This window comes from Hyperoodon ampullatus (genome assembly GCF_949752795.1).
Source record: "Hyperoodon ampullatus genome assembly, chromosome: 1".
NCBI lineage: Eukaryota > Metazoa > Chordata > Mammalia > Artiodactyla > Ziphiidae > Hyperoodon > Hyperoodon ampullatus.
The window spans coordinates 201,519,187-201,544,819 of NC_136914.1; the positions used below are offsets into that span (position 1 = coordinate 201,519,187).

The 25,633-nt window shown below is 55.4% G+C and overlaps 3 protein-coding genes across 4 annotated transcripts; 2 read left to right on the forward strand and 1 right to left on the reverse strand.

Moving 5' to 3' along the window:
* Nucleotides 1–8,794, forward strand: SEMA4G (semaphorin 4G; the record flags this gene model as incomplete). 2 transcript variants are annotated; one of them, XM_079715204.1, is made up of 14 exons in its annotated part: nucleotides 1–124; nucleotides 219–367; nucleotides 634–696; nucleotides 3,343–3,441; nucleotides 3,563–3,656; nucleotides 3,806–3,919; nucleotides 4,109–4,278; nucleotides 4,362–4,535; nucleotides 4,800–4,940; nucleotides 5,069–5,291; nucleotides 5,698–5,813; nucleotides 5,953–6,128; nucleotides 6,313–6,374; nucleotides 7,968–8,794. In XM_079715204.1, the coding sequence occupies 14 exons, from the start codon at nucleotides 1–3 to the stop codon at nucleotides 8,792–8,794; spliced, it is 2,532 nt and encodes an 843-aa protein (XP_079571330.1). The 2 variants fall into 2 exon arrangements, with proteins under 2 accessions (XP_079571330.1, XP_079571331.1); XM_079715205.1 differs by having other exon boundaries at nucleotides 5,953–6,113.
* A 2,208-nt stretch (nucleotides 8,795–11,002) lies between these two features.
* MRPL43 (mitochondrial ribosomal protein L43) lies at nucleotides 11,003–12,164 on the reverse strand (the record flags this gene model as incomplete). Its single annotated transcript, XM_079715226.1, has 3 exons — nucleotides 11,003–11,723; nucleotides 11,837–11,943; nucleotides 12,034–12,164. 3 exons carry the CDS (start codon nucleotides 12,162–12,164, stop codon nucleotides 11,488–11,490), a joined length of 474 nt encoding a protein of 157 aa, XP_079571352.1. The 3' UTR covers nucleotides 11,003–11,487.
* A 720-nt stretch (nucleotides 12,165–12,884) lies between these two features.
* TWNK (twinkle mtDNA helicase) lies at nucleotides 12,885–16,649 on the forward strand (the record flags this gene model as incomplete). Its single annotated transcript, XM_079701979.1, has 5 exons — nucleotides 12,885–14,127; nucleotides 14,320–14,560; nucleotides 14,699–14,806; nucleotides 15,115–15,256; nucleotides 16,329–16,649. The coding sequence occupies 5 exons, from the start codon at nucleotides 12,885–12,887 to the stop codon at nucleotides 16,647–16,649; spliced, it is 2,055 nt and encodes a 684-aa protein (XP_079558105.1).
* Between the last annotated feature and the right edge of the window lie 8,984 nt (nucleotides 16,650–25,633).

Below are 25,633 nucleotides of genomic sequence, written 5' to 3' on the forward strand. Positions count from 1 at the left end.
ATGTGGGGGAGGCTCTGGCCCCTCCTCCTGAGCTTCCTCACAGCAACTGCAGTCCCTGGACCTTCGCTGCGGAGACCATCCAGAGAACTAGATGCCACCCCGCGGATGACCATCCCCTATGAAGGTTAGACATCCCCAACCTCGAAAGGCAGCAGGAGCCAGGGCTGGGCATGGGGAGGCAGCCCCAGAGCTGGGCTTATAGCTCCCCCTCTCCCCAGAGCTCTCCGGGACCCAGCACTTCAAGGGCCGAGCCCAGAACTACTCAACGCTGCTGCTGGAGGAGACCTCAGCAAGGCTGCTGGTGGGAGCCCGAGGCGCCCTGTTCTCTCTCAATGCCCACAACATAGGAGACGGGACTCACAAAGAGGTCAGCCCCTGGAACCTGGACCACCAGAGGGTCTCCAGCTTCATCCAGCTCCTTGGGACCTCAACTTCCTGGAAACCCTGTCAGTCTTCCATAGCCTCCTGGTCAGACAGCACTGCCCTTCCTGGCCCAGGTCTCCCTTACCTCCAATACTCTTCCTGAAACTTACCCCTGCCCTGGGGTCCTATCACCTTGTCCCACAGGTAGTGGGGAAACGCAAAGGCACTGGGTTCAATGCATCAGCCAATTCCCTTTACTGCCCCCTCCAGATTCACTGGGAGGCCTCCCCAGAGATGCAAAGCAAATGTCATCAAAAAGGGAAAAACAACCAGGTATGTGGTTCGCCCTCTCCCCAGCTCCTTTCCTCTTTCTTTTCAGTGTGGGATGTCAGGGTTGGTGGGGACACAGATGGAGAGGTACAGATCAGCCAGTCAGTTGCAGCAACCACAATAAGCACTGTAAGTGCCACTGGAGTGGCAGGCCCTGGGAGCAGTATTTTTAATCCAAACATCTGGCGACCTACTAGCTTGGTCTGAGACCAGCATCTTAATCTCCTCTGGGCTCCCAAATAATAATCATGATAACAATAAGTAATCTCTAGTAAGTGCTGACTTAGCTATTATCTCATTTAATTCTAAAATAACCCTATGAAATAGTATTATCCTCCATTTTACAGATGAGAAAAATGAGGCTTCGGTCAAGGAATAGCTCAAGTACCCAGTTTTCCGTGGAGGTGTATTAGTGAAGTGTCAGCCCTTTCTGGCTAAAGAACAGAGTGTCTGCAGGGGTCCTGTGTCTGGCTATGTAACAGATCCATCTGGAGAGCTTTTTACACAGTGGGGTTTTGTGGTTTTTTTTGGTTTGTTTTCTTGGCCATGACCAGGGATCAAACCCACGCCCTCTGTAGTAGAAGCACAGAGTCTTAACCACTGGACCACCAGGGAGATCCCTGGAGAGCTTTTTAAAAATACACATTCCCAAGGCCCACTGGCCTGGGGATTCTGATTCAGTGGGTCTGTGGTGGTGTTGAGGCAGCTGCATTTAAAGAGGCGTCTCCAGGAGATTCCATCAAAGGCTGCCTCTTAGTATAACATGGGTAGAAAATGGGGCTGGTGAGGCAGATGGAGCCCAGTTTATGGAGGGCTGTAAACACCCAGCTGGAGGTTTGGATTTTATTCTAGGACAATGGGCACCCTCACCATTTGACACTTTATAGAGAGTCTCAAACTTTAATGTGTAGTGAATCACCTGGGTGTATTATAAATGCAGATGCTAACACAGTAGGTCTGGGGAAGGGTCTGAGATTCTGCAATTCTAACAAGCTCCCAGATGAAGCTGACACTGCTGGTCCCGAACCACACTTTGGCTTTAGAACATTTCCCAAAGCATGTTCTGAGGAGCATTAATTTTCAAAAGAGATGTTTAATAGTTAGATGAGTTTGGGAAATGCTGCATGCTCAATCCCACAATGCACAGCAGTACCCTTAAGGCTTTGAGGAGAATTCCCCCTCCCAGCTCCCCAGTTTTTTTCATGTAAACATCTTGGGGAAACACTATTATAAGAATATTTATCTGGTCCTAGGCACTAGATGGCTTAAAATAGAGTGAGTCTGGAGGCACGAAAGGCAGTGAGGAGGTTGGGGGCATCATATGGGTCAGAGGAGGGAGGCCTGAGCAGGCTTCTGGAGAGGAGGGATGGATGCCAAAGTACTGCACCTGGTGAGGGAGTGGGATGAGACAAAGAGGCCTGCATGGACTCAAACCCTGGGTAATAGGCAGGAGGAGAAATCATTAACAAGGCAAAGAAGTCAAGAGGGTGGCAGCTTAGGGCATTTGATGGGCAGAGGAGGCCAGTGCGGCTGCAGTAGGGTGAATTAGGCCAGAGGAAGGGGTAGGGCCCTATCATGTAGGGCCGGGAGCATATGGGACCCTATGTTCAGGACTCTGGTGAGTCACTGAAGGGTTTTTAAATACAGCAGTGACATGATCTGGTTTACATTTTTTAAATATGCCTTGGAAAGTGGGTTGCAAGATGGTGCTGACTGGTAGAATCTCTCTGGAAGGAAAATCCAGACAATGGTAACAGCAGTCTCCTTTGAAGGCAACAAGGATAAAAAGGAGACTGTTTACAACATACCGCTTTCTACCTTTTGAATTTTACACTGTGTGCATGTATTCCTCATTCACTGAATAAATAAATGGATTCTGTAAAGAGTGGCAGAGAGTTGGGAGAGCTGCCAGGTGGTCGCGTAGCTGCCCAGGGAAGAGGTGATGGTGGTAATTTGGACTAGGGTGGTGGTAGTGGAGGGGGAGTAGACCAAGTCATGAAACATGTAGGACAAAGACTTAATCACAGTGAGAGACTAAATGTGAGGGTGAGGGAGTGGGAAGCAGCAAAGATGACGCCTGGTTTCTGGACTGAGTGATGGGATGGACGGATGAAATGAAGTGGGAAAGACTGGATGAACAGTTTTAAGAGGGAGGATGCAGGTGAGGGAGGGGAGGGGATGAGCTTGGTTTCTGACAGCATGAGTTTGACGTGTCTGTGGGATATCAGGTGGAGCAATGGCTGGAACCTGGGGGTAGATTTGGTAGTGCCACCCCAAAGCAGGTGTGGGAGCTCCATGACTGGGGGACAGTGCTGAGGAGATGTAAGAGAGAAGCATCTTAGGGTGGTGAGAGCCCTTGGAGCCCCCGAACTGGGGGGTACAGGGAACTACAGAAGACGCAGGAGAAGCCAGCCAAGTGTGTCAGGCAATCTAAGAGATAGCCAAGGGAAAAGGGGTCATGCCCTTGGGAGACCAAAGGACAGTGAGTTCCAGGGAATAGTCTGTGTCTGGGCAGTGAGAAAGCCCACCAGGCTCTTGAAAAGAACTATTTGTCCCGTGGGTGGGGGCAAGAGCCAGCCAAAGCTGGCCTAATGGAAGCAGTCTCTAAGGAGGCCCAGGGCTCACAGCCCTCCCCCACCTATCCCACAGACCGAGTGCTTCAACCACGTGCGATTCCTGCAGCGCCTCAATGCCACTCACCTCTACGCGTGCGGGACTCATGCCTTCCAGCCTCTCTGTGCAGCCATTGTGAGTATGCCTGTCCCTGCCCTGATTGCTGGTCCCTGACCCTGGACTGGTCTGATCTTCAGCAACAACCCTGGCCTATCCTCAAGAGCAATGACTTCTGGCCCTTCCTTCATTCCCCCAGGATGCTGAGGCCTTCACCTTGCCAACCAGCTTCGAGGAGGGGAAGGAGAAGTGTCCTTATGACCCAGCCCGTGGCTTCACAGGCCTCATCATTGGTAAGCATGCCCTCCTCCCCACATCGGCCCCTCATCCACAAGCATGCTGTTTGTGGGACATGGATCTCATTGCTAGGACTTGCCACCCATGTGTTATGTGTCTTGTTTTGTGTGACATGTCTCTCATGGCTGGCATGTCCCTGCCTCAGATGGAGGCCTCTACACAGCTACTCGGTATGAATTCCGGAGCATCCCTGACATCCGCCGGAGCCGCCACCCACACTCCCTGAGGACTGAGGAGGCACCAATGCACTGGCTCAATGGTTAGGAGGACGAGGCACAGGATGATGGGGGGCAGGGGACTATTTCTTCATCTTTACTCCCTTGGGCAGTTGACCATCCCATCCCCATATCCCCAGGTGATCGTGTCTATTCCTGTGTGTTGTTGAGTGAGGGCGGTTGGGGGAGATCCCAGCCTATCTCAGAAGCCACCTGAACTGCCTGACCCACAGATGCTGAGTTTGTGTTCTCTGTCCTGGTGCGGGAGAGCAAGGCCAGTGCAGCGGGTGACGACGACAAGGTTTACTACTTCTTCACGGAGCGTGCTGCTGAGGAGGGCTCTGGAAGCTTTGCTCAGAGCCGCAGCAGCCACCGTGTGGCCCGTGTGGCCCGTGTGTGCAAGGTGAGGAGGACTGAGGGCAGGGCCAGGGTGTAGAGGCTGAACCTCTGATCCTGGCCCCTGACCCCATGCCCCTACCTCCCCAGGGAGACCTGGGAGGGAAGAAGATCCTGCAGAAGAAGTGGACCTCCTTCTTAAAGGCGCGTCTCATCTGCCACATTCCACAGTATGAGACACTACGTGGTGTCTGCAGCCTGGAAGCTGACACCTCAGCCCGCACGCACTTCTATGCGGCCTTCACGCTGACCACACAGTGGTCAGTGCAGGGACAGTGGGGAGGCAAGGAACGGGGACAGCATAGGGGCTGGAGCAGAGGTTAGTGAAGATGAGATAGGATCCACTGGGGGAGGCTGGCTGCAGACAGAGAACTTCAGGCACATCCAGTGGCCTGCTCACCCTCAGGAGAGGCCCTGTGGGCCTGGAGCAGGGATTGGTCAGGGTAACAGTGGGCTCCAGGCCACGCAGGTGGGCAGGCTCCATTCAGTGTGACTCAGCCCCCTCCCCTATGTCCCGTCTCTAGGAAGACCCTGGAGGCCTCAGCCATCTGCCGCTACGACCTGGCCGAGGTGCAGGCTGTCTTCGCAGGCCCCTACATGGAATACCAGGATGGTGTCCGACGCTGGGGCCGCTACGAGGGAGGGGTGCCAGAGCCCCGGCCTGGCTCGGTGAGTGCCCAGGCCTGAGGTCAGTGCTGAGCAGACGGAACCCCTGAGAGGGGCAGGAGGTCTAGCCTTGTGGGGAGGACGGGCAGGTGGCAGAGTCCTGAGGTTCACCACCCCGTCCCCCACCACAGTGCATTACAGATTCATTGCGCAGCCGAGGCTACAACTCATCCCAGGACTTGCCATCTCTGGTCCTGGACTTTGTGAAGTTACACCCACTGATGGCTCGGCCCGTGGTACCCACACGCGGACGGCCCCTGCTGCTCAAGCGCAGTGTGCGCTACACACACCTCACGGGGACACCTGTCACCACGCCAGCTGGACCCACCTATGACTTGCTCTTTCTGGGCACAGGTGCTTCTGACCCCTGGCCTGAGCCCTTTGGTGACTGCTGGCCTGAGTCCTTGATCCCTGTTGACCTCTAGCCCCCTGGATGACCCCTGATCACAAAACCCTGATGACCACTGATGTTGATTCTTCAGTGAACACTCATTACCGGTCCCCAATGACCACTAGCTCTTGGTGATTGCTGACTCCTGTCACCAACCACAGTGACATTTGACCCTAGTTACTAATTCTTCTAAATCCAATAATTCTTGCCATGACTAGCTTGGAGTTCCCAATGTCCAGAGGGCCCACTGCTACTGGCCGAATCCTTGACCTTGACCTCATGACTCCAAGCTGCTCCCATTAGGCTATTGCAGGGGGCTGAGAGTAGATTCCACTGTTGGAGTCTGACCTTCTGCCATTCCCATACCAGCTGATGGCTGGATCCACAAGGCAGTGGTCCTGGGCTCTGGGATGCACATTATTGAAGAGACACAGGTGTTCAAGGAGCCCCAGTCTGTGGAGAACCTGGTCATCTCTCCGACGCAGGTAGCCCGACTCATGACCCTCAATATTCCGGCCTTGCCAGAATAAGTGGAGGGAGTGGGGAGGCTGGGCAGTGGCTGTGTGTGTGTGTCTGTAAGTGGGAGTGGGGTGTTGCCAACCAGCTGTCCTCTCTGGCTCCTAGCATAGCCTCTATGTGGGGGCCCCTAGTGGAGTCATCCAGCTATCACTGTCCAGCTGCTCCCGCTACCGCTCCTGCTACGACTGCATCCTGGCCCGGGACCCCTACTGTGGCTGGGACCCCGGCACCCATACCTGCGTGGTGACCACCACCGGAGCCAACAGGTCCCAGGGTAGCAGGTGGGAGGCCATGGGGGGGGTGAGGGTCCCCTCTGCCCAGGGGATCAGGGCCTGAGGGGTGGAGGAGGGCCTGCCAGCTGCAGGGAGTAGGGGCCAGTTGTTGGTAACAGCTTTACTGACCCTTCCGCTGGGGAAACTGAAGCCCAGTTCTCCTTGTTCATAAATCCCAATCTTCTGTCTCCAGGACAGCACTGATACAGGACATAGAGAGAGGAAACCGAGGCTGTGAGGGCAACAGGGACACAGGTAAGTGACGTCACAGATGTGTGTGCGTCTGGCTGCATAGCCTGTCCTCTTTACCATTTGATGCCACTTGTATGTGCATGTATGTATCTGAATGGCTGTGTCTGTGCTTTCAGCGAGAATGACCCAGCACAGAGTAAGTACTCGACAAATATTTGTTGCAAAAAAAAAATTGTAAATAAGGAAACAGGTTCAAGATGTGCAGTTTTTTGTCACTTCTGGAGCTTACAGCCAAGTATATGCACAGGCAATCAAATGATCACACAACCAATTAATTACAATTATTTTCTTTGGTTTTTGTTACAAAAGGAATAATTACAACTATGACAAGGGCTTGCCCCAAGGAAGATCAGATGACCGAGCTGATAACTGAAGCAAGAGCAATAATCATAATAATCATCATAGCTAATATGTACCGAGTACTTACCATGCACCAAGCACTGATCAAACACTTACGTGAACAATTTCATTTATTCTGAGAGCATTCCTATGAGAAAGGTGCCATTATTACCATCTCTGTGAGGGGCAATCTCTCTGGGGCACAGAGAGAATAAGTAAACTACCCAAAGTTAAATCAGCTATTAAGCAGTAGGGTCTGAATTTGAACCTGACCCTAAGCAGGCTGCCTGGAGTTTGCGCTTTTGATCACTGTTAGCTCTCTCCCCTAAGTTAACCGGGCAAATAGAGGGCATGGGGAGGGGGATGACACCCAAGTAGAGGGAAGAGCAGGCAGAGCAAGCTTGATGTCTGAACAAGAAGAGAAGAGGCTGGACTGTGTTGAGGCGGGGGAGTGGCATGATCAGCATAGTGTTTTTATTTTTATTATTATTATTTTTATTATTTTGCGGTATGCGAGCCTCTCACCGCTGTGGCCTCTCCCGCTGCGGAGCACAGGCTCCGGACGTGCAGGCTCAGCGGCCATGGCTCACAGGCCTAGCCGCTCCGCGGCATGTGGGATCCTCCCGGACCGGGGCACAAACCCGTGTCCCCTGCAACGGCAGGCGGACTCTCAACCACTGCGCCACCAGGGAAGCCCCAGCATAGTGTTTTTAAAAGGTCACCCCACTGCTACATGCAGAATGGATTAGATGGGGGCCAGCAGCTGGGGAAGGAGAGACGTGAAGAGGTCTGAGATAGATTCTGGAAGCAGAATCTTAGTGAGGGTTAGATAGAAAGGTGAGGGGGAGAGAGAGCCAAGGGAAACTCAGGTTTCTGGGAAATGGCTGGTAGCACCATACATGGTGATGACAATTCAAGAAAAATACCTGGTGTAGGCTGGGAGGGAGATTTTGGCCTTAGTTCCAAGAGATGCCCAGCATGTGGAAGATATTCAAATCTGATGTTCAGAAGAAGAGAACTCTTTGTTGGAGGTAGAGATGAGGAATCATTGGCAGATGTCAGGAATTGAAACCACTGAGAAGGGCCAACATGAACCTTATGTGGGAGCATGAGCACAGAGAGCTTAGTTGTCACCGTAATTCCAGATTCTGTGCTTGGTGCTGGGGACCTAACAGTGAACCACCTGGCTTGCCATCTCCAATGCCTTCCCAGGACAGGAAGGCAATGACCACTTCTCCTGTCCCCCGCTCCCTCCAGGGCCACCACCACCACTGAAGACCCGTTCTGTGCTCCGGGGTGATGATGTCCTATTGCCCTGTGACCAGCCATCCAACCTGGCCCGGGCCTTGTGGATGCTCAATGGGAGCATAGGCCTGAGTGATGGGCAGGATGGCTACCGCGTGGGTGTGGATGGGCTACTGGTAACAGACACACAGCCTGAGCACAGTGGCAACTACGGCTGCTATGCTGAAGAGAATGGCCTCCACACCCTGCTGGCCTCCTACAGCCTCACAGTGCGGCCAGCCACTCCTGCCCCTGCTCCACAGGCCCCTGCAATGCCTGGGGCACAACTGGCGCCTGATATGCGGCTGCTCTATGTGTTAGCCATTGCTACGCTTGGTGGCCTCTGCCTTATCCTGGCTTCCTCCCTCTTCTACGTGGCCTGTCTTCGGAGAGGTGGACGAGGACACCGACAGAAATACTCACTGGGTCGGGCCGGCCGGGCAGGGGGCTCTGCTGTGCAGCTGCAGACAGTGTCAGGCCAGTGTCCTGGAGAGGAAGATGGTGATGATGGGGAGGGGGCTGGGGGCCTGGAGGGTGGCTGCCTCCAGATCATCCCCGGGGAGGGGGCTCCAGCCCCGCCACCCCCGCCACCCCCACCACCACCGGCTGAGCTGACCAACGGGCTGGTGGCACTGCCCAGCCGGCTGCGCAGGATGAACGGCAACAGCTATGTGCTCCTGAGGCAGAGCAACAATGGAGTGCCGGCAGGGCCCTGCTCCTTCGCAGAGGAGCTCAGCCGCATCCTGGAGAAGAGGAAGCACACACAGCTCGTGGAGCACCTGGATGAGAGCTCTGTCTGAGCCCAGCCTCCCAGGACAAATGCTCTTCCAAACCAGCCTGCCTGCCCCAGGCTGGGCCGCTGCCTCCCCAGCACAGACACCCTACCTTCATCCCCACAACTCCAGGCCCTTCTCCCAACTTTCTGATGTCCCTGTAGGGCTGGCCAGAGTCAGGCCCAGCCAAAGTCCCCTTCTCAGTCTCCACGGACCCATCTGTGAGCAGCCCAGGCCAACCGGTGCTCCTCAGAGGTAGGTGCTCCCTCAGGCTCTGCAGACCCAGAGCCAGCTCCTGTTCCCTTTTAACCTAAGCACTTGGGAGGAGAGGATGCCGTCCTCCTGCCCCATTCATCTGCTCAAACCCTTCTTTCTCCCAGGCAGGGCTCTGCAGGTCCAGATGGCCTCAATGTCACCACCCTCTGCATGGCCCTATGTGCTGGATGGTCCTGAAAACAGACAAGACCTCTGCCAGTCACCAGAACCACCTGAGCCCTGTGTACATTCACGTGTGCACATGGAAGAATGTCTATCAGCTGGGCTGCAGGGCTCCCACCCCCACCTCCTGGTGCATTCTTGTTTCATCCCTTCTTCTGGACTTTGGGTACCCTCCCAATTGCCACATCCCATCCTACCTAGTCCTCTCCTGTAGTCCCAGCCCCGTGTGATGACCTCTTTGGCAAGAGCTTGGGAACAGGCCAGCCTGGGGAGGTAAGACTACTGCATCATTCCCTCTTCTCCCCTAATGTGCAGCCCTTGTAAGTCAGCCTCCTTACCCCCTTAGTCACTCTCAAGAGTGACAGAGACAGTTCCAGGCATGGTCTTCCTCATGCACATGTGCTTACATTTCCACTCACATGCACCTTCTGAGCCTCTCCTTGCTGCGCTGGACCTGTGTCTGTTGGGTTTGATCCATGAACATTTCAAGAGGGAGAGCTCTCTCCCACTTAGCTGTCCTCACAGACACGTCCTTAGGACGGGTGACCAACAATGCACTCAAAGAGCCAGCCTCCCTTTTGTGGACCAAACATTTGCTACCCCTAGACCAGAGCAGGGGGAGAAGAGATCTGGTGTCTCACCTGGCACATGAAGCCCGTTCTTGGAACTATGCAAAGGATAAGAGGCTGGGGGTTTGGATGCTTGGCTCCCACCCCTGTCCTACCTCACCGGGGCACTTTCAGGGTCCAGGGGCCTCTGAAGTCTCCAGGCCCATATGGGACAATCAAAACCTGACTGAGCTCCCCCATTCCCTTTGGGTGAGGATGACTGTTATTTTTGTAGCTGAGAACGTGGAGTCCCACGGGATTTTTACTGCCCTTCACCCAACCTCTCCCCCCTCTACCCCACAATGAATGTATTTATTGTAAACCGGCTACCATTCTTTAGGAATGCCCCCGCTCACGACCCAGGGAGGCGGGAGAGGCATGTGACAGAGTGGGGAGGCTGGGCTCAGTTCCTCCCCCCACTGTTGGTTAATAAATACCCTCTTTCCCCACAGCTATGAGTGGTCTGCTTGGTCTAGACTGGTTTTCTCCTGATCACCAGGGGACAGGCTTCTGAGCCTATGGTAAAGGTGCTGCAGGGTTGGCTTTGCTCCCCATAGAACCATTTGCAGAGGAAATTGGGATCCTCAGCTTCCATCCTGACTGTCCTGGGCAGGTACAGTCCTTTTTTAAAGGCTCTCACTATTTATTGATCATGGTGATAAGGGGATGACAAACAAAATTACGACAGTTCAAGAATTCATACAACAGTTTCTCAGTTTTTACCTTCTGGCTCTTTTTCTCACCATCTCCCCCCGTCCCTCACCTCATTTTTAGCTAAGCCTAGAAGATGCTGCCTATTTATCAGCTGGCTTGAGAATCACTCTCTCCAAGGGTCAAGCCTAGATTAATCACGTGGCCTTTGATACTACACCATCCTGAAGAGTTATTATTCATTTTGCTTCTGGGTTTTTTTTTTTTTTTTTTTGCGGTATGCGGGCCTCTCACTGTTGTGGCCTCTCCCGTTGCGGAGCACAGGCTCCGGACGCGCAGGCCCAGCGGCCATGGCTCACGGGCCCAGCCGCTCTGCGGCACGTGGGATCCTCCCGGGCCGGGGCACGAACCCGTGTCCCCTGCATCAGCAGGTGGACTCTCAACCACTGCACCACCAGGGAAGCCCGCTTCTGGTTTTAAGATTAAAAAATGGCATTATAGTTTAAATATGTGCATATTTGGAAGCAGACTTCAAGTGTGACCTTGACAAGTTTATTAACTTCAGTTTTCTAATCTGCACACAAACATTCACAGATATAAAGGACCTAGCCCAATGCCATGCTCACAGCAGGGTATAAAGTACTAGCTCTCTCTTGGTCAATGGCTGCAAAAACAGGACATGAAGGATTCTTCAGAAGCCAGCCTTAAATCTGCTCACTGTGATTTGAGATCTGGATTTAAGAAATGAAGATCCAGTGAAATCTGAAGACTCTCGGGTTTCAGAGATGTCAGCTGGATCAGAATTAGGAGACTCACAGTCTCTGCCCCTCACAGGGGACATCAACAAGAAACAGGCAGCTCTTCTTTATCCCAAGCAAAAGCTTTGGCGTCAGCTTCCCCTTTGGTGGGCTCCATCTGTCTCCCGTGAACCAAACCAGAAGAAAGAACCACCTCTACTGGGACTCTACTGGGGTCAGAGTCCAAACCCTGGGACTGGAATAGGTGGAGTAACTCTTCACTGTGTTAGCCGCTAGGCTGGGGCAGGATCCTGGACCTCTCTCGAGGGCGCAGCCCGCCCAGCGTTGTCGGTTTGTTGGTGAAGGGATGCCACTGGCCCTGGATGCTAGGACTGTCCGTGTGGAAGGGCTTGCGGATGCGGATCACGTCCAAGCCCGACTGGTCCGCCAGCTTCTGCACCAGCGTGGCGATCTCCTCGACCGACTTGCAGTGGATGCTCTCCTCGCGCACAGACCCGTTAACTGGCCGAAGGGAGGTGGGGATAAGAGGAAGCGGGTCAGGGGTCACACGAGCGGCAGGCAAGCGGGCCGAGCCCCACGACGCCTCCCTCCAGCCCTCGTCCGGCCCCACTCACGGTATTCGGCCACTACTCTGGGCACGCAGCACGGCCGCGGGTTCACGTATATTACGACCCCGGGGTTCCTGCGGGCGAAGTCGGTCACCTCCCGTTCCACGAACTCCCTGAGGGACCGGAGAAGGGGGAGCAAGGTGACCCCAGACCCGGGGCAACCTCGGCCTGGAGTCGCACCTCCGCGCCCTTCCCCGGCTCACCTGGCGCCGCGGGACGAGGGCGCGTCACGGCTGAGGCTAAAACTGAGACGCTGCAGCTGCTGCACGTAGCGACCCAGCCCGTTGTGCAGGACACTGGTCAGGAAGCGGCTAGCGCTCCCGCGCGCAGTCATGGCCGGAGCTCCGAAGCCGTCGAGCCCGGCCTCGCGGTGTGGGGGAGGGACTAACCCGAGGCTTCCGCTTCCGGGAACACCGGCGCCGCGGCAGTTTTGTTTCCGAGGTCGCGGCTAGTGGCGCGAGTGACCCATGTTGCAGGCGACCGGGGCAAGACGAGAGTGGTGACTCGGGGCCGGGGTCAGGAGCGGCGGAGCTCCTAGCAGTGGAGCCGAGAAAGCCACGCGACGGAGGCGCGGCGGGCGTCCCTCTGAGCGCGGAGCTCGGCGGGAGCGAAGGAGTGGCGCTCAGGTTGCCTGGTGTCCCCTTGAGGGAAGGAGCGGCGGAGCGGTCTTCTAGCACGGGGTCCAGAGGAGAGGGACTACGGAAGGGACGCAGGCGGCCGCAGAGATGAGGACGACGAGGAGGGGCAGTGGAGGGGCGGTAGTGACGAGGAGATGATCGAGAAAAACCATATCGGCGAGGGGCGGCGCGGAGGGGGGGCGGCGGGGGGAGCAGCTGTGGAGGACTTCAGAGGTAGGGAACCGGCCAAGGGACGCGGACGTGAAAGGGCCGTGTCCTCTGGCATAGATGTGAAGTGGCAATGTAGAGGGGCTGAAGAGGATTCAGAGGGAGAAGAGAGCTGCGTGCAGGATCCCCAGGGTCTGACCTAGTAGTGAAGGCACCCGAACCGGGCGCCTAAGGCATTTCAAGCAGTGACTTCCCCCGTTTGACTAGGAATGTGGGTCCTCCTCCGAGGTGGGTACCCCCTCCGTATCCTGCTGCCACTGCGTGGGCCGTGGATGGGGTGGAGGGGCCTGCCACGAAGCTTGGCCCTGGGCCCTCCTCGCAGACGGTACAGGAAGGAGGCTCTCGCCGCCTTGGAGGTACCAATGTTGCCTGTAACTGCAACTGAAATCCGGCAATATTTGCGGGCCCATGGGATCCCCTTCCAGGATGGGCACAGCTGCGTGCGGGCACCTAGTCCCTTTGTGGGTGCCTCGAAGCTCAAGGACGAGACTGGTGCTGCCACTTCCTTCAGCCTCTTCATCGACAAGACCACAGGCCGCTTTCTCTGCATGACCAGCCTAGCTGAAGGGAGCTGGGAAGACTTCCAGGCCAGCGTGGAGGGCCGAGGGGATGGGGCCAGAGAAGGGGTCCTGCTTAGTGAGGCCCCAGAAGCTGAGGACAGTGAGGAGGTCCAGAGGATCTGGGACCGAGCTGTACCTCTCTGGGAGCTGCCTGAACCAGAGGAGGCCCAGCTGGCTCGCGTGATGTTTGGCCTCACCAAAGTGACAGATGACACACTCAAGCGTTTCAGTGTGCGCTACCTGCGGCCTGCTCACAGCCTTGTCTTTCCTTGGTTCTCCCCTGGAGGTTTGGGATTACGAGGCCTGAAGCTACTAGGGGCCGAAGGCCAGGGTGACAGAGTGCACTATGTGGAGACCACCATCCCCCAGCCTGGTGCCTTCCACAACCTGTTTGGGTTACCCCTGATCAGTCGTCGAGATGTTGAGGTGGTGCTGACGAGTCGTGAGCTGGACAGCCTGGCCTTGAGCCAGTCCACAGGGCTGCCCACCCTTGCCCTACCGCGAGGAACAGCCTGCTTACCCCCTGCCTTGCTTCCTTACCTCGAACAGTTCCGACGTATTGTTCTCTGGCTGGGGGATGACCTTCGGTCCTGGGAAGCTGCCAAGTTGTTCGCCCGAAAACTGAACCCCAAACGATGCTCCTTGGTGCGGCCTGGGGACCAGCAGCCCTCTCCCCTGGAGGCTCTGAACCAAGGCTTAAATCTTTCTCGTATTCTGCGTACTGCCCTGCCTGCCTGGCACAAGTCTATCGTGTCTTTCCGGCAGCTTCGGGAGGAGGTGCTAGGAGAACTATCAAATGTGGAGCAGGCAGCTGGCGTTCGCTGGAGCCGCTTCCCCGACCTCAATCGTCTTTTGAAGGGACATCGGAAGGGCGAGCTGACAGTCTTCACAGGTGACCCTTTGGGAAATCACTGCTTGGGCGGGTTTGGGGGCAGAGGGTCAGATGACTGAAGCACGTGGGTTTGGGCTACAGTAAATGTTGAAGAGGCGCCTTCCCCTCCCAACTTTGAAGCTCCGTGCATGTCTTGGTTTCAAGGGTAGGGCTTTACTCCTCACCCGGGTCTGTGTTCAACCCCCCATGCAGGGCCGACAGGCAGTGGAAAGACGACATTCATCAGTGAATATGCCCTGGACTTGTGTACCCAGGGAGTGAACACGCTATGGGGTAGCTTTGAGATCAGCAACGTGAGACTAGCCCGGGTCATGCTGACACAGTTTGCTGTGGGGCGACTGGAAGAGCAACTGGACAAATATGACGAGTGGGCCGACCGCTTTGAGGACCTGCCCCTCTATTTCATGACTTTTCATGGGCAACAGAGCATCAGGTGAGATTCCCAAAGAATCTGGAGCTTTCAAAGAATAGGAGGGTGGGAGAACAGACTCCCAACAGAGTTTTCTGGCTGCCATGGTCTGGAGATTACTTGTAACTGACTCTTGAATTCATTGTCTCTTCCTCTTCCCAGGACTGTAATAGACACGATGCAACATGCAGTCTACGTGTATGACATTTGTCATGTGGTTATCGACAATCTGCAATTCATGATGGGTCATGAGCAGCTGTCCACAGACAGGTGACATCCTCCTCTTGTCTAGCTGTAACCCACTTAGACACACATCTTCTCAGGCAGCTGGCCTCTGGGCAGACACACTGTACTCTTGTTTTCTGACATATGTGCAGGAACATACCATCCCATATGTATTACTGTCTTTGTAGAGGTGTGGAGTGTGGCAGTGGGAAGTATGGACAGGGACTTAAGTGTGAGTCCTTGGGTAGAGGGAAGTAGAGTGAGGTTGTGGTGGTTTGTGGAGAGATGTGAACGAATCAGGAGTATGTGTGTGTTCTTGTCCTTCTGTGTCTGGTAACCTCTTTGTTGGGTAGGATTGCAGCTCAAGACTATGTCATCGGGGCTTTTCGGAAGTTTGCCACAGACAGTAGCTGCCATGTGACACTGGTCATTCACCCCCGGAAGGAAGATGATGATAAAGAACTACAGACAGCATCCATTTTTGGCTCAGCCAAAGTAAGTGGGCTTTAGAGGAGCTCAAGCTATGGAAAGTAGAGGGGGCAGGTGTGACCAGGGACAGCCCTCATTAGGCCTTAAATCATCTTGACTGTCCATCTGGAACAGGCAGGAGGCAGCTTGCCTCTGGGGCCATGACATGAGGAACACATGTGCTAGAATACAAAGGCCGATAATGGTTGGTCCTTTGCCCTGCTTGCCTTCCAGGAACTCACATATTCTATGGGGAAAAGAGGGAGACAGTGAGGGACTTCCCTGGCGGTCCGGTGGTTAAGACTCCGTGCTTCCAATGCAGGGGGCGTGGGTTCGATCCCTGGTTGGGGAACTTAGATCCAATACACCACGTGGCACATCCAAAAAAAAAACAGGGAAAAAAGGAGACAGTGATTACAACTCAGTATGATAAGAGCTATGATAGGTAGCACAGGTATTGGGAGAAAAGAGAAAAGGCATCTGAGTCAGCCTGGGGGGAGACTTCCTAGAAGATGTGTCAACAGAGGTTGGGTTGGGTTTTGTCAGACAATAGGTGTTAAATAAGCAAATAAGTGGGAGGGCCTTCTGGGCAGCGGGACCAGCCAGATCCTGGAGCTTCCAGTGGTACACTGAGTGCCTATTACACGCCAGGCCTGGGCTGGGCACGGGGAATACAGGGCAAGGAACACAAACTATGTGCCACAATGGAACAGACATGGAACTGGGGAAGAGAATAACACAGAAGTAGAAAGATGGTAGTGCCTTTTTTATTTACAGGGATCAAGAATGGTCTCTCTGATGAAGTGTAACATTTAGACCAGGACCTAAATGATAAGGAGCTCGCTCGGGTTGAGTGAGCTGTGGAGCCAGAAGTGTTAGCAGCATGTACACAATCTGGGACAGCAACAGGGTTGTCAGGGAACTAAAAGACTCAAGTGGCCCCAGCATTCTGGTCAGTCGTTCAGAGAGCTTTGGTGATGGGGGAAGTACTTTTCCCTTCCCCCATTCTTGCTATTCCTCCCTGCACCCTCAGCCTTCCTTTGTGCTTCTCTCATATGTCTTCTCACTGCTCCTTCCTCCTCTGCCCCTTATCCCCCAGGCAAGCCAGGAAGCGGACAATGTTCTGATCCTGCAGGACAGGAAGCTGGTAACTGGGCCAGGGAAACGGTATCTACAGGTGTCCAAGAACCGCTTTGATGGAGACGTAGGTGTCTTCCCACTTGAATTCAACAAGAACTCTCTCACCTTCTCCATCCCACCAAAGAGCAAGGCCCGGCTCAAGAAGATCAAGGATGACAATGGGCTAGTGGCCAAAAAGCCCTCTTCTGGCAAAAAGGGGGCTGTGCCCCAGATCTCTGAGACTCACGCTGACCAGGCCCCCAACCCCAAGAAGCCAGACCTCTCCAAGCCTTCAAGGTGAAGGCATTGCAGAGCTGGATGCTGAAACGAGCCTGCCAGGACAGGCTGGGGTAGAGACTGTTTCTTAGTCCTCTAAGGCAGCTAGGGCTGCCTCTGTCCTGTAGTTGTGACCTATGGGCCCTTCTCAATCTGAGGGGCCTAGCCTAGGGCAGGGTTTCATTGCAAGAGAATTCAATTTAGCAAATATTTGAGAACCTGCTGTGTGCCAGGTTTTGTTCTACATCCTGCAAATATAGCACTGACAAGACAGATGAGGTCCCTGCTTCCACAGAACCTGTAATGTGGTAGAAGAGACAAGATAATCAATGAACAAATACATACAAAACATAGTTTTAGATAGTGAAAAATGCTCTAAAGGAAAAAAAAATACAGTAATGTGATCATGCTTACAGGCTAGTTTAGATTAAGATCTGAAAAGGTGTCTCTGAGCAGAGGACATTTGAGCTGGGGCCTCTGAAGAACTAGGATTGAGCCATGTGAACATCTGGAGGAAGGAATCCAGGTAGAGGGAAAAGTAAATACAGAGGCCCTGAGGTGGGAATGAGCAAGTTGAGGTAAAAGCAGTGGGGTCAGGCCCCCTGAACCTGGAGGGGGATAGAGGACGTCTTGCCAAAACTCCAGCCCAGGCTTTCAGAGCCAAGGGGTGACACGGTGGATACCAATCTCCTCTGCTCTCCACTCTGGAGCCTGCCCTGAGGTAGTGCTTACTACCATTGGATCTAGGTGCTCAGCCCTTATAATACCAGGGACAGCCACAAAGGTGGAAGCCTGGAAGAGAGCCATGGAAGGGAGCTGTTAGCCTGGGGTGCCTGCCACCTAGACACTCATTCCATGGTATGCTGCTGGAGTGGCTGCAATCATGACTTTTTGTAGAGCCTTTTCCAGTTTTACTGAAAAGTTTCCATTGCCTTTGTTTCTGTGCTTTTTCTTATTTGACCACTGGGTGTCACCCCAATCTTTAACTGGATTTTCCTCTCACTTTGAATTGGGAGCTGATAGGTCCCCTCCCCCACCCTGTCTGAGCCACGCACTCCCAAGAAAGCCGGGGTATTAAGGGGTCTTCATGCATGCACACCCTTACATCTCTTTGTGGCCTAGGGAAGACAGGATGGTGCTTCTTTATCTCTGTCTTCCCTGAGGATCTCCATGTGATCCCTGGCAGAGGTGTGGATCACTGGGCCCCATGCCTAAGGCTTTGCCTGACCAGCTGTCCCTCTGTGACATGAGCCACTCACTGACCTCTCATCGTGGACCCAAGCTCAGCATATTCTTATCTGGCCACCCCCTGTACATTTCCCTCCTCTTGTACCCTCTCAGCTTTTCTCTTATGTTAGTGTGTGTCAGAACTGGGGCTCTTGTTTAAAAATGCAGAACCTATTTTTTTAACATCTTTATTGGAGTATAATTGCTTTACAATGGTGTGTTAGTTTCTGCTGTATGACAAAGTGAATCAGCTATATGTATACATATATCCCCATATCTCCTCCCCCTTGCATCTCCCTCTCACCCTCCCTATCCCACCCCTCTACGTGGTCACAAAGTATCGAGCTGATCTCCCTGTGCTATGCAGCTGCTTCCCACTAGCTAGCTATTTTACATTTGGTAGTGTATATGTGTCCATGCCACTCTCTCACTTTGTCCTAGCTTACCCTTCCCCCTCCCTGTGTCCTCAGGCCCATTCTCTACATCTGTGTCTTTATTCCTGTCCTGCCCCTAGTTTCTTCAGAACCTTTTTTTTTTTTTTTTTAGATTCCATATATATGTGTTAACATATGGTATTTGTTTTTCTCTTTCTGACTTACTTCACTCTGTATGAGTCTAGGTCCATCCATCTCACTACAAATAAATCAATTTCATTTCTTTTTATGGCTGAAGGACTCTTCATTTTTAAGAAACCCTGCCAGAGATTGTAAGATAACTTACCTAGAGACCTGTCAGAAATATTGCTGAGGGACTTACCTGGTGGTCCAGTGGCTAAGGCTCTGGTGCTTCCAATGCAGGGGGCCCGGGTTCAATCCCTGGTGAGGGAACTAGATCCCACATGCCGCAATTTAAAAAAAAAAGATCCCACCTGCTGCAACTAAGATCCGGTGCAGCCAAATAAATAAATATTTTTTTAAAAAATCTAATGAAAAATTTTTTAAGAAATATTGCTAAATGGTGACACTTTCCCATCTCACTTCCTCTGATATCCTAAAGTCTGTTTCCCTTTAGATTTGCCTGCAAGCGTGATGAGAATGCAAGATGTTCTAAGGGGGCTGGGGAGAAGCCTTTTGTAAAGGGTGGTGGGGTCAGTGGGGTTCCTGCTTCCTGAAAGCAGGGCTGCTTTATCAAGGTTTCCCTGTCAACTTAAGAGGGGGCTCTGGAACCCTGTGGAATGGTCTGGGGTCTCTGGTCTGTGGTGTGTGAGAACTGTGGCTACTATTGTCTCCTGAAACACCCTGGAGCAAAGCTGTTCTCTGGGGGGGAGGGAGGGGGGACCTCCTCCAGGGCCTCCCTTCTTGGGGGTCTCTCCCAGACTGGCTGGAGCCAGGCCTCCTAATCCTGCAGTAATCATTCCCAGCCGCTGGCTGGTCTAGGCCTCATCCAGGGTCTATAACGCTGAACATCAGCCATGCCTTCCAGATGCACACGACCAGGTCAGTCCTACCTATAAGGATGTGGGTTCCATATTCTGGTCTCCCTAGGATGCCTGGTGTGTTCTCAGGAAATCCTTTAGGGATTTCCATTAGGGGACTTTTGTGAGGTCTCTGTGTGAATTGGGGTTAGAGGGATAGATACACACTTGCCTGTCTTGCCCCACCCTCCTAGCAGATACCCCCAACACTGCACAAACCAGAATGGGGGGAGGGGAAGCTAATGCTCCCCCAGCCCCACCCCCTAGACAAACACATTCTATTCCACACCTGCCTTAAACTCCTCACATCAAAATTAGCCCAAAGTGTGTTCAGGAGTCCCTGGAGCCTAGAAAGCAGTAGTTAATCCCTGGGTCCTGTGTGAGATCCCTGGGAGTCACTGTCCCTGTACGTAGCCAGAGTGAATTGAGGCAAATTGCCTGTGCCCAGCTGGACATTAAGAATCTTCCTGAGAGCTGAGGAAGAGCCTGGCCCAGCAGAGTCCAGCTGGATTTGCAGCCTTGTCCTCAGATTCATTGTCACATTTGCCTGTGAGGGGCAGCCTTGGTCCTCCATCCCTTTACTGGGAATGGGTTTGAGAAGGGACTAAACTCACAGGACTCCTGCTGCCCAAGTACTCAGGCTGCAAATATGGCCCAGATACCTGTAGACATCACAGGCTGCCTTGAGTGCCATGGAGGGTGGGAGCCCTTGGTGCCTCCCTGCAATACAGGTCAACTTCCTGTTTGTGCCTGTGGGTGGAACTTTATGAGCCTGAGAGAAACCTGGCCATACTCCGTAGGGGCCAGAACTGGCAAGCCTGCTCACCTAGGCAGACACCTACTCCAGGGGAGGGGGAGACGCTGGTTCTGCTCGGGCAGCCCCAGCCTCGAGGTGTGAGGAAGGGCGGGGTCTGTTTTGGTGAAACCTGAGCCTTCTTTGTCTGATTCCCAGGGGTTTCCCCTGTGTCTGGGGGGTGGGCTGAGAGTGGACCAGGGTGGGCTCCCTACAAAGCAGAGGAGGGTGGCAGTAAAACCCTATAGCCAACTTGGTTAGGGCAGCCAGGTAGCTTAGCTTGGCTGTCGCGCCACTGGCCCCTTCGTAAGTCAAAAGCCAAATCCAGTAAGCTGTGAAGTCAGAGGCCAGAGGGGCAGTCTCGGGCCACCGTCGAGCCACAGCTGGGCTGGGTAGTGGGTCGGCTGTTGAGGGGGTGCTGCGCAGACCACTCCCCTGCCGGGGTCGGGGGCGCGGCCTCAGCCGCCCCGCCCCGCTCCACCAAGCCCGGCCGGGCGGGCGCTGGGAGTCCGCAACCCGGAGCGGGCTTGGGAGCCGGCGGGTCTGCGGCAAGGAGGTACCGGCTCTGGAGCAGGAGCCGGGCGGAAGCTTGAACGGCGGTGCAGGTGGCGCTGGGTGAGTGAATGGTGGGGCCGCGGAGGTGCAGGAACTCGCGCCTGCCGCACACCCCCGCCCCGGAGCGAACTTTCCCGATCTGGGGAAGCTGGGGATTGGGGTTGAGGAGGGGGGTCCCCGGTCCGGGGGCCGCAGGCCAGGAGTCTGAACAGGGAACCTACACGGAAACTCACACTGACGAGCCCACACACGCGTGCACACAGACACGCACGCGTACTGGAGACACACGAACACACGTGCATTCCGGGGCGGACGCGCCCAGTGAGTTAACGCTAGTAGTCCGTGGAGCAGCGCCACTGGCCCGCGAGAACCCCCCAGCGGGCAGGGCGCGCTGCTGTCGCGTACTTGACGGGGGTGGGAGAATAGGGCCGCCCAGTGACCGCGGATAGGGGCGGGCCGGGTGGGACACCTCCGGAGGTTCCTGCTTCCCTGCTGCCCGCAGGTGAAGACTAGGACGTAAACAGGCGCTGAGCACGTGATCGCTTCGCCCACCAGCGGGCTGTGCTCCCCCCACCCCAGGCTCGGGGCGGGAACCTCCCTCCGCGGTACTCAGCAAGTTTGCCAGGTATCTTGCCGGGCTGTATTTCATTCTCCTCCTGGACGTGATAAGCCCTCCCCCAGGAATGGGTACACAACGCCCCCTGGAGTTGGGGTAGTGCAGGAGGACCAGAGACTGTTGCGCTGGGGTGGGGTTACCTGGGTTCCTCGTCTTCCTTCTCCGGAACATGGTGCCCCCATCCCTGAAAGTATCCCTGAAGGGGGTGCTATTCTGGATGGTAGTGTACAGCAGCCCCCGCCCGGTCCTCCAGCCCAGGGAGCAGCTGCGGGAGAGCCTGTGGGTCCCCTTCCTACTACCACTCTTCCTTGCAGAACTGGGAGCTCCTACCCCCAAAGTAGAAGCAGAAGGCCCCTCATGCAAGAGTGGGAGTCCCCCTTCCCCAGAGGATGCATGAGCGTACACATCCCCTTAATACCAGAGTGGGCCTATCTCCCTCTGGTAGAAGGGAGGACGGCCCCCCTCCCCCCAGGGAATGAGGTAGTGGGCAGCGGCCCTCGGCTTCCCTCCCTGCCCCACCCCCCACCTCTACACACACGCTGAGCCCAGCTGCTGCCTGATTCTGGGCAGGCTGCCAGAAAGGGGAGGAGGCTCCTGGTGTCCCAGGAGGCTGGGATCAGGGTAAGGCCAGCAGAGGGGGTCTCCACGGGGGGGTGGGGCTCAGTCTGTTCTTGTGAGGCAGAGGGTCTAGGGTGAGCCTGAGGGTGGCTGGGCTATGTTTCCCTTTCCACGGAAAAAGAAAGAAAAACAACCCTTTCCATAGAGCTAAAAATAGAGCTGAGAGCCGGCCAGGGCTGTGGCCTGGAAGGGGGGGAATGCTCCTTCCTGGGGCAGAGGAGCTCTGGCGGGCCTAGGCCCTGGGGGGCGGGGTTAGGGGGCAGGAGGCTGTCCTTGCCCAGGGGTGCGGGCATCAGCTGACCTGACTAGGTCACAGAGACCCCTACGGGCAAGTCTATGTGTTAAAATGTTTGTGAAATACAACGTGTATGTGTAAGAAGTTGTCTTTGTGACTAAGACTGTCAGTGTGAAAAATGCTTAGGAGACGAAGTGTATTTAAGATTGTGACTGGGTGCGAAGGAACTCGAGCTGTGAAAGCTTGTGCACAACTAGGCGTGTGACACCGAGTGTATCTCTGTGAGTTGGCCTGAAGATTATGGAAAGAAGGGACATGGAACCTTGTGATGGACGAGACAGACTGTGTGATTGTGGCTGTGTGAGACTGAATGTGGGAAAGATCGTGTGGGTGTTAAGACAGTGTTGTTTGCCAGAGGGTGAGACTATCCCTGACCCTGAGAAGACAGTGGAATGTTGTCTGCTATGAGGCTCGTGTAGGCTTGGCCTGTAAGTTTGGACCAGCTCACCCCAGTGACTTTTGGGGGCCCAGGGGCTGCCTCTCGAGCAAATGACTCGGAGGGAAGGTTGGGGAGCACAGCGCCGCGCTCGGGGAAGGCCTGGGCTCTAGTGGGAGAGGGCACAGTGCTGGGGAGTCGGGTAGGGACCCCCAAGTTTGGGGGTGACTGGGCGTGTTCTCCGAATAGGCCGCTAGGTGGCGCCGCCTCCGCAAATCCAAGCGTACCTCCTCCAACCCGCTGCGGGTGGGGCAAGCACCCACCAAACCTCGGCCCCCGACTTGTGCTGGGGCGCAGGGCCCAGAGTGGGGGGCAGCTGACCCTCGGCCTCCCTCTCTGGACTCCGAAGCCGGAGAGTGTGTCGGGGGTGGGGGGGGCGGGGTTGGCATCGACCCGAGGAGCGGAGGGGGAAGGGCGGCCGCCGCGGCGCCTGGCCCTTTGTGCTCTAACAATGATCAGCAGCCGCTGGCCCCGGGGCTCGGGTAGGGGTACAGGGTGACCCGCCGCCGCCTAGTCCTGAGCCGACCGAGCCTCGGAGGGAGGGAACCTGAGTCCCGCTGCGTAGCCCCTGCGTGCGTGCGCCTCGCCGGACACGCGTGACACGGGGTGCCTACGCTTATCCGCGCCCCGGGGGCGGGTCGCCCCTCGGACCCTCCCCCGCGCTGCACCGCCCACTTGGGCCGGGCGGGGCCGGGGGCTCCCCGGAGGCGGGGCCGGGCCGGACCGGGCCGCTCCGAGTAGCGGCGCACGGACTGGAGCCGGGCGGCGCGCCTGTGGAGCGCTGGGGGCGGCCCGGGGCTGAGCATGGAGCAGCGCGGTGGAGGTGAGGGGGGGCCGGGGCTGGGAGACGACCTGGGGGTGACCCCAACTTATGCACGGCCGAGGTCCCGTGGGGAGGCGGCATTCTACAGCTGCCCCCACTTTATGGAAGCGGCGGGGGGCGGAGGGGGGGATGGATTCCGGAGGGTGGGTTGGGGGCTCCCGGCTTCCGGTCTCGGAATGGGAACTCGTGATCCCAGACTTGATCCCGCTGGATGGTCCTTGGAGTTTGGTGAGGGGGAGACTTTCCCGAACTCTTCTGCCCCCAAAACAGGTCTGTGGGAGCTCGGACCTAGGCCAGACCTCCCTCGGACCCCGGCTGGACCCAGCCCTCAGCAGTCCCCACTGGGCGGGGGGAGTGTGTGCTGTGCCGGAGCGGTTTCTCAAGGATGTTGGGGAGAGCTAGGGGTTCCCTTCCTACGGCCACAAACGCACTTCTCAAAATGGAGCCTCCACTTGCCCCTCCTTCTCTCTCGGGCTCCAAGAGCAGGAGCCGGGCTGGCTGGGCCTGGCTCTCCAGACGCCTGGCGCTGGCTCCCTGGGTGTCTGGCTCTCAGGGCCCAGCTCAGTGTCTCTTCTGGGTTTAAGGGCTCCTGGCTCCGTGGCGCGCAGGGACCCCGGCTCACTGGGTCTGCCTGACCCTGGGGCCTCTCTCAGTCTTTGTCTCTTGTCTTCTGGGTCCCTATCTGAATCTCTCTGTCTCCTCCCCTCAGTTTCCACTTTCTCTGTGCTCACAGAAGTGGGGAAATGGAGACAGAGATGCCAGCCCCCATGGCCCCCTAAGAAGCCCCTTCCCCACTGCTTCCTCCAGGCCCTGGAGTGGTCTGGGAGAGGGCAGAGGAGGGGGTGTTCCATTGGCTTTGCTCAGGGCTGGCGCTTGTGGGGTGGACTCAGCCCCTGCCCCTGCGCCATGGACACCAGTCACCCCCACCCCCAGCTCGCAGCTCCTCCTTCCTCAGTCTGGACACTTCCCTGGTTCTCCAGATCTTCTGACTTGGGCGGGGAGGGCGGGTGGGGGCGGACTTAACGGAACACACACAAGAATGAAGGAGAGCAGATCAAGCAAAGACTCACGTGTCTCTCCTCTCCCCACAATCCAGTGAGTGACAAAAACCAGGCTCCCACTCACCCAGTAGGCCCTGCGTGCCACCCAGGCTCTCACCCTCTCGCTCCCATGCTCCCATGCACACACGGTGCTCTATACACACTTGTGCACCCTCATTTCCTACTCACACACTTCTGTAAGATACATAAACTCATGTATATATGAATGGACATCTAACCAAACATATTCTCTCACATAGTCACAGTCATACACCACAAATTCACTTATGTATGCATTTGTAACTTTCACATACTTTCTGAGAGAGACACCCTATTTACACACACACTTTTGTAAGATATGCATATATGAGTTCACATACATATGCATGTATATCTGAATGTACTAATGCATTTATCCAAACATATATACTCACACATTCATTCCTGATGTTTTCAAACACAGTGCTCAGATTCATGCTCTTGTGCACACAGTTTCACATGCACAAATAAGTAAGATGCATACACTCCTACTCCTACGCAATTCTCTGTCCACTCCTTGGCTCCCGTTCTGCATGATGACTTCAGCAGATGCCTGAGTCCTGGTCTTCAGCCTCAGGACTGGGGAGGGAGTTCCGGGTGGAGACTTGCTGTCCCCTTCCAGGAAGGAGCAGGGCCTGGGGAGGTGGAGCCCTCGTCCCTGGGCTCCAGGGAAATGGAGCAGCTGCCAGAGGTGATGGTAGAGCTTCTATCCTCATCCCCTTGGGGTTACTCTGGGGAATGTCCAAAGCTAGAAGGTTTCATAGGGGTTGGCAATGGGTCTGTGTAGGCTTCTCTAGGCCTGACTGTTTGGGTGTGGTGAGGCTAGTTGTCATGGAAACAGGCATGAGCCTGCATCCACCTCTTGGAGGCAGGAGACCCCAGAGGGTACCTGTGGGCTCCCTAAGAGCTCTTGAGTTCTTGTTTGACCAGCTCCACCCTTGCCGCCTGTCTGTCTGGGAGAAACTGAGGCCCAGCTGGGGGAGGCTGGGCACTGCCTGGCCTTAGCTCTTTGTTTCCTAATTACCATCTGAGTTGCTGACTGCACCCCTGAGGTTGCCCAGACTGCCTCTAATGAGGCCACCTGTCCCAGGGGACCAAGGACTGGTGCTGGGAGCTGGTAGAGAGGGCTCCCTCCCTAACTTGAGTCCTGGCC